Source organism: Bos javanicus, chromosome 8 (genome assembly GCF_032452875.1).
Source record: "Bos javanicus breed banteng chromosome 8, ARS-OSU_banteng_1.0, whole genome shotgun sequence".
Classification (NCBI taxonomy): Eukaryota; Metazoa; Chordata; class Mammalia; order Artiodactyla; family Bovidae; genus Bos; species Bos javanicus.
This window is the reverse complement of record NC_083875.1, coordinates 83,649,151-83,666,074: the sequence shown is the minus strand read 5'-3', so window position 1 is coordinate 83,666,074 and position 16,924 is coordinate 83,649,151. Positions and strand designations below refer to the sequence as shown.

The window sequence follows — 16,924 nt, the reverse complement described above, 5'->3', positions numbered from 1 at the left end:
GTATCCGTTCATCCCCCAACCCTTTCAGGTTCACAGCTGCTGTTGTTAATAGCTCCAGAATATCGTGGGTTTTCCACACACTATTCACACTTTGTAAATCAGCCTTTTATTAAACTGTCTGCAAGTTACCCAGAGAGTGTGCTGTTTTTGCCAAGACTTTGGCTAAATCCAGGTTTCAGCTAATTTTTAAAGATGCTAAATCAGACTTCATCAACATCTGTGCTTCAGCTAACCTGACTTTCATTAGAGAGTTTGCCCCTTAGCCTAAGAAAGGTTATCGATAGTTTTCCTGAGGAAGTATCTTCCAAGATGTGTGGATTTGCTAGAAGTGTTGCACAGGCACTTTCACCCTCCTGTGAACAAGGATGTGGTGTCTATGAGCAGGGCAGAGTGGTGTTCTTGACCTTGAATAGATTTGGCCCCGTGTCCTGAGAGTGGAGGATTCGGTCACCTAACCCTGCCAGAAGTTTGACTGCACCCTGCCCCCAGAACATGATCATATCTACCTGGGATGAGCCTTCACAGAGTGCCTAAGGGACAGATGGCTGGGACTCCACTAAGCTATGAGAACAGGTTCATAATTGCTTTGATGGCTGCTTACTGACAGAATTTGTTATTGGTAGGATTTGGTCTTAGACTTGTTTGCATTTTGCAACACATCATCTGCTGGGTAGTTGTTGGGCAGCAGGGAGATCTGTAGCCAAAATCTACCTCTAATCACTGGAGACTACAAGAAAACCCAGTGATTGTGAACAATCAAGTAGGTTAGGTCAATAGGCATATTTAATGCCTCCCAGGGTTCCAGTCTGGAGAAGGCAATGGCACCCCACTCCAGTACTCTTGCCTGGAAAATCCCACGGACAGAGGAGCCTGGTAGACTGCAGTCCATGGTGTCTCTGGGAGTCAGACACGACTGAGTGACTTCACTTTCACTTTTCATTTTCATGCATTGGAGAAGGAAATGGCAACCCACTCCAGTGTTCTTGCCTGGAGAATTCCAGGGACGGGGGAGCCTGGTGGGCTGCAGTCTATGGGGTCGCACAGAGTCGGACACGACTGAAGCAACTTAGCAGCAGCAGCAGTAGCAGCAGCAGGGTTCCAGTCATTCAGAGTTCTAGTCAGCTCTGCCCAGTGCTTAGGGAGCATATGCACTGTTAACTAATTTTCCTGTATTTATTTAGTTCTCCTTTAACTTTTTTTTTTAAACTAATCTTTTGCTGCTAAGTCACTTCAGTCGTGTCCGACTCTGTGCGACCCCATAGACGGTAGCCCACCAGGCTCCCCCATCCCTGGGATTCTCCAGGCAAGAACACTGGAGTGGGTTGCCATTTCCTTCTCCAATGCATGAAAGTGAAAAGTGAAAGTGAAGTCGCTCAGTCATGTCTGAGTCTTCGAGACCCCATGGACTGCAGCCCACCAGGCATTTTGAGATATTTATAGATTCATAAGTAGCTGTAAGAAAGAATACAAAGAGATCCCATGTACCCTTTACCCAATCTTGCAAAGTTATCATATAAGTCACGGTATCAACATCAATACAGTCAAGACACAGAATATTTCCATCATCATAAGGAGCCCTTGTGTGGCTGTTTTATAAATACCCCCACCTCCCCTCTTTCTTTCTCCTGCCTTCCTTCCTTCTTTCATTATTTCTTTCTTTAAGTATAATTGATTTATGATGTGTTAATTTTTGCTGCATAGTAAAATGATCAGTTATATATATTCTTTTTCATATTCTTTTCATTATGGCTTATAACAGGATATTGAATATAGTTTCCTGTGCTACAATAGGACCTTGTTGTTTATCCAGCTGATAACAAAATAGTTTGTATCTGCTAATCCCAAACTCCAAATCCTTTCCTCCCCCACCTCTCCACCCCGCTGGCAATCATGAATATGTTCTCTGTGTCTCTTACTTCCTTCTTAACCTGTGGCAAATGCTTATCTGGTCTCCAGTTCTACAACATGGTCTTTTAAAGAATGCTATATAAATGGAATCATATGCTTTGTAGCCTTTTTGAATTGGTTTTTTTCTGCCCAGCATAATTTTCTACAGATTAATCCAGGGTGTCCCAATATTCTGTTCCTTTTCAGTACTAAGTAGAATTCCATGGTATGGAGGTTACACAGTCTGTTTAACCATTCATCCATTGAAGGACATTTAAGTTGTTTCTGTATTTTGGCAACACAAATAAAGCTTCTATAAACATTTATGTGTAAGTTTTGTGTGAACATAAGGCTATTTTTTTCTGAAATAAACACTCAGGAGTGCAATTGCCAGCTGGTATGGTAGAATCCCCATGGACAGAGGAGCCTGGCTGGCTACAGCCTGTGGGGTCATAAAGAGTGGGATACAACCGAGTGATTAAGGACAGCACAGCATGGTAGCTGCATGTTTAGTTTTTTAAGAAATTGCCAAACTATTTCCCAGATTGATTGTACCATTCTCAACAGCACTGTGTGAGTGGTCCATTTTCTCAGCATTCTCACCAGCATTTGGTGTTGTTATTTTTTTTTCTTTATTTTAGCCATTCTGAGAGCTGTGCAGTAACATATCATCGTGCTTTAGAGTTGCACTTCCCTGATGGCCGATCATGTTTATGTCAGTTCAGTTCAGTCGTTCAGTTGTTTCTGACTCTTTGCAACCCCATGGACTGCAGCATGCCAGGCTTCCCTGTCTATTGCCAATAATTGGAGTTTACTCAAATTCATGGCCATTGAGTCAGTGATGCCATCCAGTCATCTCATCCTCTGTCGTACATTTCTCCTCCTGCCTTCAATCTTTCTCAACATCAGGGTCTTTTCAAATGAGTCAGTTCTTCACATCAGGTGGCCAAAGTATTGGAGCTTCAGCTTCAACATCAGCCCTTTCAATGAATATTCAGGACTGATTTCCTTTAGGATGGACTGGTTAGATCTCCATGCTGTCCAAGGGACTCTCAAGAGTTTTCTCCAACTCCACAGTTCAAAAGCATCAATTATTTGGTGCTCAGCTTTCTTTATAGTCCAATTCTCACATCCGTACATGACTACTGGAAAAACCACAGCCTTGACTAGATGGACCTTTGTTGGCAAAGTTATGTTTCTGCTTTTTAATATGCTACCTAGGTTGGTCATAACTTTCTTTCTAAGGAGCAAGCATCTTTTAATTTTATGGCTGCAGTCACCATCTGCATTGATTTTGGAGCCCAGAAAAATAAAGTCTGTCACTGTTTCCCCATCTATTTGCCATGAAGTGATAGGACCAGATGCCATGATCTTAGTCTTCTGAATGTTGAACATTAAGCCAACTTTTTCAGTCTCCTCTTTCACTTTCATCAAGAGGCTCTTTAATTCATCTTCACTTTCTGCCATAAGGGGGGTGTCATCTGCATATCTGAGGTTACTGATGTTTCTCCTGGCAATCTTGATTCCAACTAGTTCTTCATCTAGCCCAGCATTTCTCATGATGTACTCTGCATATAAGTTAAATAAGCAGGGTGACAAAATACAGCCTTGATGTACTCCTTTCCCTATTTGGAACCAGTCTGTTGTTCCATGTCCAGTTCTCACTCTTGCTTCCTGACCTGCATACAGATTTCTCAAGAGGCAGATCAGGTGCTCTGGTATTCCCATCTCTTGAAGAATTTTCCACAGTTGTGGTGATCCACATAGTCAAAGGCTTTTGGCATAGTCAATAAACAGAAGTAGATGATTTTCTGGAACTCTCTTGCTTTTTCGATGTTCCAATGGATGTTTGCAATTCGATCTCTGGTTCCTCTGCCTTTTCTAAATCCAGCTTGAACATCTGAAAGTTCATGGTTCATATACTGTTGAAACCTGGCTTGGAGAATTTTGAGCATTACTTTACTAGCATGTGAGATGAGGGCAATTATGTGGTAGTTTGAGCATTTTCTGGCATTGCCTTTCTTTGGAATTGGAATGAAAACTGACCTTTTAGAATCTTGTGGCCACTGCTGAGTTTTCCAATTTGCTGGCATATTGAGTGCAGCACTTTCAAAGCATCATCTTTTAGGATTTAAAATAGATCAGTTGGAATTCCATCTCTTTCACTAGCTTTGTTCATAGTGATGCTTCCTCAGGCCCACTTGACTTCACATTCCAGGATGTCTGGCTCTAGGTTGGTGATCACACCATCGTGATTATCTGGGTCATGAAGATCTTCTTTTTTGTATAGTTCTTCTGTGTATTGTTTCCACCTCTTCTTAATACCTCCTGCTTCTGTTTTAGGTCCATACTGTTTCTGTCCTTTATTGAGCCCATCTTTGCATGAAATGTTCCCTTGGTAGCTCTAATTTTCTTGAAGAGATCTCTAGTCTTTCCCATTCTATCATTTTCCTCTATTTCTTTGCATTGATCATTGAGGAAGGCTTTCTTATCTCTCCTTGCTATTCTTTGGAACTCTGCATTCACATGGGTATATCTTTCCTTTTCTCCTTTGCCTTTTGCTTCTCTTCTATTCACAGCTATTTGTAAGGCCTCCTCAGACAACCATTTTGCCTTTTTGCATTTGTTTTCCCTGGGGATGGTCTCAATCCCTGCCTCCTGTACAGTGTCACAAACCTCCATCCATAGTCCTTCAGGCTCTCTTTCTATCAGATCTAATCCCTCCAATCTATTTGTCACTTCTACTGTATAATCATAAGGGATTGATTTAGGTCATACCTGAATGGTCTAGTGGTTTTCCCTACTTTCTTCAATTTAAGCCTGAATTTGGCAATAAGGAGTTCATGATCTGTGCCACAGTCATCTCTCGGTCTTGTTTTTGCTGAATGTATGAAGCGTTTCCATCTTTGGCTGCAAAGAATATAATCAATCTGATTTTGGTGTTGACCATCTGTTGATGTCCATGTGTAGAGTCTTCTCTTGTGTTGTTGGAAGAGGATGTTTTCTCTGACCAGTGCATTCTCTTGGCAAAACTCTATTAGCCTTTTCCCTGCTTCATTCTGTATTCCAAGGCCAAATTTGCCTGCTAATCCAGGTATTTCTTGACTTCCTACTTTTGCATTCCAGTCCCCTATAATGAAAAGGACATCTTTTTTGGGTGTTAGTTCTAGAAGGTCTTGTAGGTCTTCATAGAATGTTTTTGTTTTTAATTTAAAGAAGTGTAAGGAAGAAAAGAGAAAAAAGGTCGTTATCTCTTTGCCCAGATAATTCCTATTAAAGATAAAGTAATACAGGCATAAAATTAGAAAACTCAAGCAGCACAGAAAGGCATAGAACGAGAAATAAAGGACTCTCCTCACTCCTGCCCTTACCTGGCCCTTCTCTGTACAGGTCACCAGCGTTCACAATATCTTGAGGTTCCTTTCAGAAAAGGTAAAGGAAAACCATGGCTATATCCATACTTACATGTTGATATGGAGGTTGATAGTACAGAGTAATTTCAGCATAACAATCCAGAGACTTTCCTGAGTGGCGAGTGGCTCTGTCTAGTTCCTTCTGTCTTGCCTCTTCATCTATCCTGTAAGCCTCTGTGCTACTCTTCAAGATTGGAGCTGGGTCATAAGCTTGTCTGTGTCCTGGAGCCCATTGACAGTACTCAGTCCTGTAACCAGAAGAAAGACCAGGAGTGTCATCTAGTCACATACCTGGGAAGAAGAGGGGGGCAAGTTTTACTGGCCCCCTAGCAGTCTCTTAGCAGAAATTACACCTATATGTTTACCTTTTTTCCACATGAGCACAATTGGGATCCTGTGTCCCACAACCATAAACCCTTGTTTAAACTTTGCTTGTTCATTTAATAATGTAACAGGGAGATCTTGCCATAGCAAAGGCAAACAGATGGCCTTCATTCCTTTTAATCATTTCAGGTTATCCTATCCCAGCAATGTACTACGTTTCTTTTATTGGGATGGGCTTGTCTTTTATTTTTGTATTTGCAATAATGTTTCAAGACACATCTTTGAAAATAAACCTACATATATCCAAGAATACATCCCTATCAGAAAGATTGCTGGATCAATGGGTGTGTGCACTCAAGTACTGGATATGAGTGCCAGATTGTCCTCTATACTATTGAACCAATTTTAACTGACCCTCTACTACTATAAATTTTAATATTTATATACATATAATATATTTAATATATATTTAAACATTATAAGATTTACTTTTCATCACTCTAATATACGTAAACATGCATTCTTGGCTATTAATGTGCACAGAGTGCTAGAAGCAAAATATATGACTAAAGATTGTCTGGTTAATTTCTTCATACCTGGGCAGTTCTAGTGCCACCCCCCAACATCTGGGATGATAAAAATGCTACAAGCTCCAGTGTGTCAGACAAGCTGTTAGAATTCTTCTCAGGACAGTGATCCCGGCAGATACAGGTAATGGCACAGAGTTGCCTCTTCAATTAAAATCCCTTGGCTCAGCCCAACCCAAGAAAAACAACTGCTTTTCTCTATTCTTGAATATTATCCTACATGTACTGGCAATATATGATGGTGTCTTATGCTGTTTCAGCAAGGAATTTCTTCTTCCTAATGTCTAAATTATTCTAGTCTAAATTACTCCAGCTGCACTGTAAGCGTATTTGCTTTCATCTTGCCTTAAATGAAAGCAGCAGCTTTTAATTATCTTTATATTTTCTTGGCTTCATTTCTCTGTTCCTGTGTGGCTTGACTTCAACCCTATAATTTCTGATTCAGGCTTTGAATATCCTAAATTCACTGTATGTTGAATAGTGTGCAATTATGTTGTGGCTGTGTTCGTGTGTGTGTGTGGAAGGAGGTGTACCAGACAAGAATGTATATAATGAATAAGCAAAAGTCGCTCAGTTGTGTCTGACTCTTTGTGACCCCATGGACTATAGCTTGCCAGGCTCCTCAGTCCATGGAATTCTCCAGGCAAGAATACTGGGGTGGGTGGGTTGCCATTTCCTTCTTCATATAATGTCTGAATGTGATTACAAAAATAAAAATTAAAATGAGTGCAGTATCCCTTATCACCGAGCTTAAGAAATACAGCCTCCCCAGTTCCCTTGAAGCTTGTCATACAGGCACATGTCATGCCTTTGTGTTTCCCCTCCCTCACCCCCATAGATGTAACACTATCATGAACATTGTGTTAATAATTCCCTTACTCTAAATAAGTTCTGTAGCATGTGTGTGTCTCCCAGTACATTTGGCTGCATTACTTAATTTGAACTTAATGTAAATTGATTCATATATCTTTTGGAATCTGTTTCTGCTTCTGACCAATATTGTGCTTTTTGAAATTCATTCATGCTTGTGTGTGTAGAACTTGGTTCATTCATTTTCAGTATTGTATGGTATTCCATTATATAAATTGACCCAATTTAGTTATTCATAATAATTTAATTCACAATGGCCACATAAGATATTGATGGCTGGAACAGCTAAGTGTCCCCCAGTTCCCTATTCTTCCATTGTATAAAGGTGTAGCTGGAAGGCAGCTATCCAGCCAGGGAATTTCCCAGACTCCCTTACATCTAGCTGGAGTTTTGTGACATTTGGCCAGTGAAATCAAGTAGAAACGATGTGTGTCACTTGGTCAAGGAGGTTAAGGGAAGAGTTGTGTCTTCTCCACCCTCTTTCAATCCTCTCACTGGCTGGATGTCAACAGCCAGGGCAACCTTGGAAACCTAAAGTTAAGGGTGGCAATGCCTTTCTCACTTGTGGGTCCTAAAGAATTATGTGTAATAGAATCTGTTATATAAGATAAAAACTAAACTGCATTGTGTGAAGCCACTGAAATTTTGGAGTTATTTGTTATAGAAGCTTAAGTTATCCTAACTAATGCAAACTAACAAGAAATGCCCAAGATTTTTATGAAGAAACTTCTAAAAGTTTTAGAAGAATGCAGAAGATCTGAATAAATAGCATGTTATGGACGAGATAACTGATTTCTAAAAAGATATAACGTTCTCCTTCAGTTCAGTTCAGTTCCGTCACTCAGTTGTGTCCGAGCTTTGCGACCCCATGAATTGCAGCACACCAGGCCTCCCTGTCCATCACCAACTCCCAGAGTTCACCCAAACTCATGTCTATTGAGTCGGTGATGCATCCAGCCATCTCATCCTCTGTCGTCCCCTTCTCCTCCTCCCCCCAATCCCTCCCAGCATCAGAGTCTTTTCAAATGAGTCAACTCTTTGCATGAGGTGGCCAAAGTATTGGAGTTTCAGCTTCAGCATCAGTCCTTCCAATGAACACCCAGGACTGATCTCCTTTAGGATGAACTGGTTGGATCTCCTTGCAGTCCAAGGGACTCTCAAGAGTCTTCTCCAACACCACAGTTCAAAAGCATCAATTCTTCGGCGCTCAGCTTTCTTCACAGTCCAACTCTCACATCCATACATGACCACTGGAAAAACCATAGCCTTGACTAGACGGACCTTTGTTGGCAAAGTAATGTCTCTGCTTTTGAATATGCTATCTAGGTTGGTCATAACTTTCCTTCCAAGGAGTAAGCGTCTTTTAATTTCATGGCTGCAATCACCATCTAATTTCAATATAATACATAAAAAATACAATTTTATCATTTACTTGGTAAATTAAACAAAGAAGAAAACACAATAACATTTTGAAAGAAAATAACAAATTGTAGAGACTTCCTCTGGAGGAGGCAATGGCACCCCACTCCAGCACTCTTGCCTGGAAAATCCCATGGAAGGAGGAGCCTGGTAGGCTGTAGTCCATGGGGTCGCTAAGAGTCGGGCACGACTGAGCGACTTCACTTTCAGTTTTCACTTTCATACATTGGAGAAGGAAATGGCAATCCACTTCCTTGATATAAGACACCGGATATCAAAGCCTATTATAAGATGATCAGAAGTGACACTGACATAGGAAGTAAGAAACAGTCCAGTGCAACAGAACAAACAGGTCAAAGACAGACCCACATACATATGAGAACTGGGCATACAACTAAGTATTTCAAATCAGGAAAAAAATGGATGAATAGAAAAATGTTGCCAAGACAATTAGCCACCCATTTTGAAAAAAAATAATACTGGATGATTTCAACCTCACACTATTCTCACAAAATAAAAAACAGCAACAAAAATCAACAAACTACAAAGGGTTATAAGAAAATGTATTTATATCCTTGAGATTAGGCGAATAATTAATACCAAGAATATATAAAAATAAAACTCCTACAAATTGATAAGAAAATGAAAACTGAAAGAGTAGAATGGGCAAAAGGTATGTTCTGGTTATATCTAGACAAACCTGTAATTCAAAAAGATAAATGTACGCCTATGTTCATAGCAGTGCTATTCACAATACCCAATGTATGGAAGCAACCTAAATGTCCATTGACAGATGAATGGATAAAGAAGATGTGTGCATACACACAGTGGAATACTACTCAGCCAGAAAAAAGAACTAGATAATGCCATTTGCAGCAACATAGATGAAACTAGAGATTATCATACCAAGTGAAGTAAGTCAATATGACATAAATGAAACTATCTACAAAACACAACAGGCTGGACGTTGGCAAGGGGGAGAGGATTAGAAAGGGATGCACTAGGAGGTTGGGGTTAGCAGATATTAGCTTTTATATAGAGAGTGGATAAACAAGAAGGTCCCACTGTATAGTACAGAGAGCTACATTCAGTGTTCTCTGATGTGTACCGCATCTTCCTTATCCATTCCTCTGTTGATGGGGACATACGCAACAGAATATTACTCAACTATAAAACGGAATGAAATAATGCCATTTGCAGCAACATGGATGAACCTAGAAATTGTCATACTGAGTGAAGTCAGACAGAAAGACAAATATCGTATGATATCGATTATATGCGGAATCTAGAAGAAATGGTACACACGAACTTATTTACGAAACAGAAATAGTGTCACAGTTGTAGAAAACAAACTTATGGTTACAAGGGGAGATTGGGATTGACATATACACAATAATATATATAAAATCAAGAACTAATAAGAACCTGCTATATTGCACAGGGAAGTCTACTTAACACTCTGTCATGACCTATATGGGAAAAGAATCTAAAAAAGGAATGGATAACTCATTCACTCTGCTGTACAGCAGAAACTAACACAACATCGTAAATCAACTATACCCCAATAAAAATTAAAAATATAAACACAGTGGGAAAATTTTTCAAAAAAGGTGCACTTAAAGGTTCATTGATGATGGGCGAATAAACAAAATGTGATATAGGCATATAACACAGTACTTTTGAGCCTTGAAAAGGAAGGAAATTCTGACATACTCTACAATGTGGATGAATCTTGATGACATGCTTAGTAAAATAAACCAGTCACAAAAAGAGAAAAACAAATAAAATATTCTGTGATAAACCATAATGGAAAATAACATTTAAAAAGGAATGTATATATATATATAACTGAATAACTTCATTGTACAGGAGAAATTCCCTGGAGAAGGACATGGCAACCCACTCCAGTATTCTTGCCTGGGAAATCCCATGGACAGAGAAGCCTGGTGGGCAACAGTCCATAAGGTCGCAAAGAGTCAGACACGACTGAAGTGACTTAGTACATACACATAGAATGCCACTTATAAAGTGTGAAAAAAAGAGACCCCAGAAAACAAACTTCTATTTTTGTATGTACGTATGGGAACATGTATATGGAGAAAGTTAGAGAGGAGGATCAACAGCAAACTAAAGATAGCAGGAGCCCACCTTCGGACTCATGAAGTGCCAGGAGCGCCATGGAGGCCGGCAGGGCTAGAACTGCTGCATGAAAGAAAGTGAAAGTGAAAGTCGTTCAGTAGTGTCTGACTCTTTGTGACCTCATGGAGTATACAGTCCATGGCATTCTCCAGGCCAGAGACTGGTGTGGGTAGCTGTTCCATTCTCCAGGGGATCTTCCCAACCCAGTGGTCGAACCCAGGTCTCCCACATTGCAGGCAGATTTTTATCAACTGAGCCACCAGGGAAGCCCAAGAATACTGGAGTGAGTAGCCTATCCTTTCTCCAGTGGATCGTCCCAATCCAGGAATCGAACCAGGGTCTCCTGCATTGCAGGCGGATTCTTTACCAGCTGAGCTACCAGGGAAGCTCCAGTGAAGCATCCATAATGAGGTAACACTTGGTTCTTGGGAAGGTGGAGAACAAGTTCCAAGACCACGAGCACCATGAACTCAAACCCAGTTAGATTGCATCTGTTGAATTGAAACCTTTCTTTTAACTTGTTGATGAGCTGCTCCATGTCACACTTGAGGAGGTCGCTGCTGGTCTTGGTGCAGAGCCTGCAGTTCTGCTTGTTGAGCTCACCCTGCAAGACCAACTTCTCCAAGTACAGGTAGACATGGACACCGTCATGGCTCCAAACCACACTTCCTGGACAGGTTCTGCATTTCTGGTTTTAAAGTTCTAATTTTGCTTAGCGTTAGCTCGATGTGCAGGGACTTCTCTGGGAAAGTTTTGCTCATGTCCTTCTTGAGGTTGGGGGGCTTCACGTACCCTATCACTGTGGTGATGTAGCAGATGGACATGAAGACGGCACTCGTGCTTGCCACAGGGCCCAAGAGTCATCCAGGAGGTTGGGGTTGTACTACAGGGCATCCCCGAGTTGTCCCCTAGATCTGAGCCGGCAGAGTGAGGGGACGCTGGACCAGGGCTGTCTGTCTTGACTGTGACTAGGGTGTTGGTGGAGTACAGGAACTTGACGTAAGGCACAACCTCTCCATTTGCCCCCAACTGGAAGACTGTCTCAGAAGAGCCGCTGGAGGGATGCGTCTGCTCCTGGCTGCCCACCCTCAGGTCACTGACCCACAGCCTTCTCTGTAGGGTGGGCCTGAGAAGGCTGCACACTGGGACCGCTTGGCACAGATCAGCGCAGTCCTGTGGTTCTTGGAGTCATACTGCCTTATGTCCTTGATGAAGTGAGTCTCCTCCATGCCTTTGGGTCTGGGGATCTAGATATGTCTGGTTCTTTGAAAGAGGCACATCCCACTGCGTCTTTCGAGGACAGGCCACACTCAGCCTGCCTGTCCAGGCTCTGGCCCAGTCTGAGGGCTGAGCAGGCCCTGGGGTCTCAAGGCCCTGCCAGGGGGTTCCAGCAACAGATGGCTGCGGCAGGGGCAGCAGGTGCTTCTTGCTGCGCAGGCCCAGACTCTGGGGCTGCCCGTCGAGGGGAGAAGATTGCAGCCTGGTTGCATCTCCAGTCCCCTTGCTTCTTCAGCACCTGCTGGGTGGCCCTGGCAGCATGGCTGGGTATGGGCCTGGGAATGAGCAGGGTGCTGCACATGCTTTGGCCACTGCCCTCAGAGATTGTTAACTGGATGGTTTTGGTGGGAATTGTGTTGTTTGTTTGTTTGTTTGATGTCTTCCTAGGTGATTCTGAGACCACAGGCTTGAATATTGGCTATTGGAGACTATATGGTAAAGTCCTCAATTCAGCTTAAGTGTTTTTATAGTATAACTTGTTAAAATTTGGCATAGTGTTTGCTTTGGCAGCACACACGCTAACACTGAGCGATGCAGAGAAGATTAGCATGGGCCCTGTGCAAGGATGACAGGCAAATTTGTGAAACATTCCATATAGTTGTTAGGACGGCAAATTTTATGTCGTGTGTATTTTACCAAGGTTTAAAATTGTAACAGTTTTGTTTAATTAAAAACATTAAGAAGGATTTCAGTTCATTGAGCCATGTCTCCATAGTCTGAGCTTGGGTTGGAAAAGAATTTCCAGACAGTATTTCAGAAAGGAGTGAGTTTGTTAAGAACAAAGAGTAGAGATAATGAAGGTGCTGCAAGCACAGAGGGCTGCCCTCCTAACAGACCAGGGGAGAGTCCACAGGAAGTTATTAGACCAGTGGATTGGCTCAAGGGAGAGCCCACAGAAGTAACAGATACTTCTGAACAGATAGTTCTGAATGAATTGATACTTCTGAATAGATAGTTCTGAGTGAATAGATACTTCTGAATAGATAGTGAGGGAGGCTGCGAATACACCAGGGGACTTCCTGACAGACCAGGGAAAGATGACTCTTCATGGGTTAGTAGCCAATTTTTGGAGCCTCAAGACAAAGAAAATTCTTGCTGGAAGGGTAGCATTAAGTGATTTATTAGGGCACTATAGGGTGAGCAGCGGGGTGGGCATTTTTGCCTAATACGGGGTCAGGAACTGGCTAATAAGGATCGGGGGCTTTTGGCAGCGGTTACAAAGGGGCTCAGTCATTTCTGGAAATGACCTTGGTTCTGGGCTCTGCCTCTGTGGCCTTCGTGTGCAGCCTTGCACCTGTGGGCTTGCGATAGGACTCCGTAAGTCCTTTGTCACTAACTCAGATGTTGTCTGTTTCTCTCCAGATGAACGTTGGTTTTCCCATTTTTCTTCAGGCAAAACTCTGTCTTTCCTCACCTGTAGCATTTTTTACGTGTGAGGAGTCTGGGCCTGTCTGTGGCCGCCCAGCACAGGTGTCCTCTGGGCCATATTAATGTACGCTGCTTCTGCACATTGTTGCTCTGCCCCTGTGAGTCGAGGCACTGTCCATTCTGAAGAGAGTTCCTTGTGATCTCAGGAAAACATCCATTTACTCTCCAGTTCCCTATTTCATTTTCTATCCTGTTGGGAGCCAGAGAGCAGAAAGAGAGGGCTCAGGTCCATGACTGTGCCTGAGTGAGGAGAACCACAAAAGAACGTCCTTGTGAATAGAAGCCAGCTCAAAAGTTGCTGCAGAATTTTTTTTAAATTATAGGTTGCTGCCCTAGACCTTGTTACATAAATTATAGTATGAAATCCTCCAGCCCTAGACCTTGTTACATAAATTATAGTATAAAATCCTCCAAATTCTGAATTCCAACACACATCTGATCATAAATGCTTCAGGTAGAGGGCATTCAGATTGTGGATCTGTACAGAAAAGCACTTAGAATAATAGTTCCTGGCATGTAATGTGTGCTCAGTTGCTTCCGTCTTGTCCGACTCTTTGAGACCCTGTGGTCTGTAGCCCTCCAGGCTCCTCTGTCCGTGGGATTCTCCAGGCAAGAATACTCGAGTAGGTTGCCATGTCCTGCTCCAGGGCATCTTCCCAACTCAGGGACTGAACCTGTGTCTCCTGCATTGTAGGTGGATTCTTACTGCTGACCATGAGGGAAGCCCTGGTGTATAATAAACGTACACAAAGAAACTACTGGTATTACGTCACGTTTAGCCTGGCCCAGTGTGGCTGTTTTACTTAGCCTAGAAGCCATTGTCACATTGTGCACATTTAAACTTAGGAAGATCAAGCATATCACCCTATGACCAAATGGGTGATGCCCCAACTCACTTTAATATAACAAGCCTTCCTTGTCTGCTTATCATCTCTCTTTTGGTTTTCCCATCCCTACCTTCAGTTAGCAAGACAGGGATTCAATGTCGTGCTTATCAGCCGGACACTGGAAAAACTACAGGCCATTGCTGCGGAGATTGGTGAGTGACTCCAAGAAATAAGGGAGATGTTTGTGGAGCCTACTAGCCAGGTCTGCTCACATCCTGCCTGCAGAGGCATCTGTCAGCATCCCTACATTTGCTCTCTGGTGCCTGGGGTACAAGCCTCCTTTGGGGAGCCCAGTTTACAAAGTTAAGTGCAGGACATAAGTGGCTTGAGCTCACTTTAGTTCATCAGTGATTCTTTGGGCTTCATGAAGCAGAAACACGTTCACCCCACAAATAGGTCCACTCCTTTCTTGTGTCTAGGGTCTGTCTCTAGAATCAGATCCCCTCATCCAGAGGCCTCAGCTGTCTGAATGCTTCAGTTACTTCCTTCAAAAGCAGGGACTTCCTATGTCTGTGCGGTGCTCCTTGCAGAGGGATGAGAGACAATGCTCACTGCTAGTTGTTAGATTAAAAAAAAAAAAGATTTAATTCAGGGCTGCTATGTATGGTGTGAGGGTTGTCACTATACAACCCTAAAAGGTAGGATTTATAATATTTTATTTTGATGATCCACTCTGAAGTGTTTTTAGTCAATAATGATCATCATATCCCCTTCTGAGCATTTGAATTTGAATAATTAACTATTAACTTAGTGATTAATAAACTCAATGCAAAGGAATGAGTCTTTAACTATGAAGACTCATGAAGACCATAGCAGGCTGTCTGCAGACAGTCTTATTTCCCTGGGACAAATTTGAATAAGAGAAGACCGTGGGGGAGTATGTGTCTGAACACTCACAATGAGGAGGCTCAGTGCCCTTGAACCAGTGAATTCTGCTTTTGTTCTCTGACTGGATATCTGAAATAACTTTGACCAGGACTAGGACGTTCTTCAGTATTTTCCTTACTGTGCACTTTTTATTGTCTTTTTGAAAAACAAGTAGTGTCTTTGAAGTGTTCCCAGGCTATGCCTTAAGATCACTTGCCCCAGAAATATTGGGTCTAACTCCAAAGCTGAGTGGGCAGCAGCTAGTGAAATCTGCCTGCAGTTTTTATATCTAAGAAAAAGCTCCAGCAGAAGGCAAGTTCACATAGACCAGTGGAAAGAAGATTGAACTTGGACGGAGCAGGGTGTGGGTGCCCTTGGTCAAGCTAGTAAGCTTCTTAGGGCCTTAATTTTCTCCTCCAGAAAGTGGAGACAATGCCTACCTCATTCTTGAGAATATTAAAAAAATACACTGTGAGTGTAAATGTTTTGTAAATGCTAAAGTGTTGGACAAATGCTAAGGGTTTCTGAGTGTACGTGGAGAGGACCGGATACTCACTGAGGACAAGGCTCACACTTTGCTCTAACAGCCCTCAGCCCACGGGTCTGAAACTTGAGCATGCACCACAGTCACCCCCAGTGCGTGTGAAAACAGATCACCAGGCCCACTCCCAGGGTTTCCTGGTTCAGCAGGTCTGGGTGGAGCCTGAGATTTTATTTCTAACAAGTTAACAGTGATGCTGATGCTATGGTCTGCGGGCCTTGCTTTGAGAACTATTGTATTAAATCTGTTATAATGCCTTTACTTGTCACTGCAGTGACTCTTAGAATCACACAGAAACCATCCTTCACAAATCCTTTAACACATTCCAGCATTTATCTGAGGCTATTTCTTGTTTCTAATTAAGATGATGGGCTTGTGTTCTTAAGAGTCTGTTCTGTTCAGGTAATACTCAGGGAATATTAGGGGAATAAGGACAAGAGGGGGATTTAGACACCTGTTCATTGAAAACTAACTATTGTCTCTCATGCAGAGCTGACGATAGGAAGTACTGTGAAGATAATACAAGCAGATTTTGCCAAAGATGACATCTATGACTATATTAAAGAAAAACTTGAAGGCTTAGAAATTGGAATTTTAGGTAAGTAAATTGCAATAATGCAAAGCTTGTCGAAATAAGTCAGTGAAATAATGATCTTAGTGAGACTTGATTATTCAGTAGTAGCTTAAATTTAACCCATGACTGTAAGCTGTAGCATTAAACCAAATATTAAAGTTCAGTTCTACAAAAGGCATTACTGGATTAACTAATTTGTATATGGTTTTGGAATGTAGCAAACCTACATAATTTCAATCTTCCCAACCATATTTCCTAGTATTAAAATATTTTTCTTTCACTGAAGGTTGACATTTGACAGGAAGAGGGAAACTTTGGTCTAATGGAATTAGTTTAGTAAACCAACATTGCCGTGATTGATTCATGAAGTAGTGAGTCAGTATGGTTATTTGAGGATAGAGTTTCTCATCTGGGAAATAAGAGCCAATTTTTTTTTCTGTGATAATTTATAGATGATCTGTTTTGTGATCGCATACACAGTACAATGTATTGTAGAGAGAAGGAGGATTTGATTTTCAAAATAATTACATGTTTACTAATAATAATGTAAAATGTACTCTAGGAAAACTAGAAAGAGCAGATGAACACATAAAAGAATTATGAGTTCCTTAAACTCTTTAACAGCCTGAGATGGCATCTTGGTACATATCTTTCCAGATACATACATGCATATTTTCAAAATGAGGATTAAACTTACATACGGTTTTGCA

General features: G+C 41.8%; 1 protein-coding gene, 1 non-coding gene and 1 pseudogene across 2 annotated transcripts in view; 2 read left to right on the top strand and 1 right to left on the bottom strand.

Moving 5' to 3' along the window:
- HSD17B3 (hydroxysteroid 17-beta dehydrogenase 3) overlaps nt 1-16,924 on the top strand; it is a 57,439-nt gene that overhangs the window by 14,174 nt on the left and 26,341 nt on the right. The window contains exons 3-4 of the mRNA XM_061426139.1: nt 14,309-14,384; nt 16,131-16,238. Coding sequence (XP_061282123.1) covers nt 14,309-14,384; nt 16,131-16,238 — 184 coding nt within the window. The remainder of the gene's footprint in view (nt 1-14,308; nt 14,385-16,130; nt 16,239-16,924) is intronic.
- On the bottom strand, nt 5,580-11,919 carry LOC133253351 (CDK5 and ABL1 enzyme substrate 2-like; annotated as a pseudogene).
- On the top strand, nt 12,412-12,517 carry LOC133253518 (U6 spliceosomal RNA). The gene has a single exon (XR_009738314.1). It is a non-coding gene; the product is annotated as a U6 spliceosomal RNA (small nuclear RNA).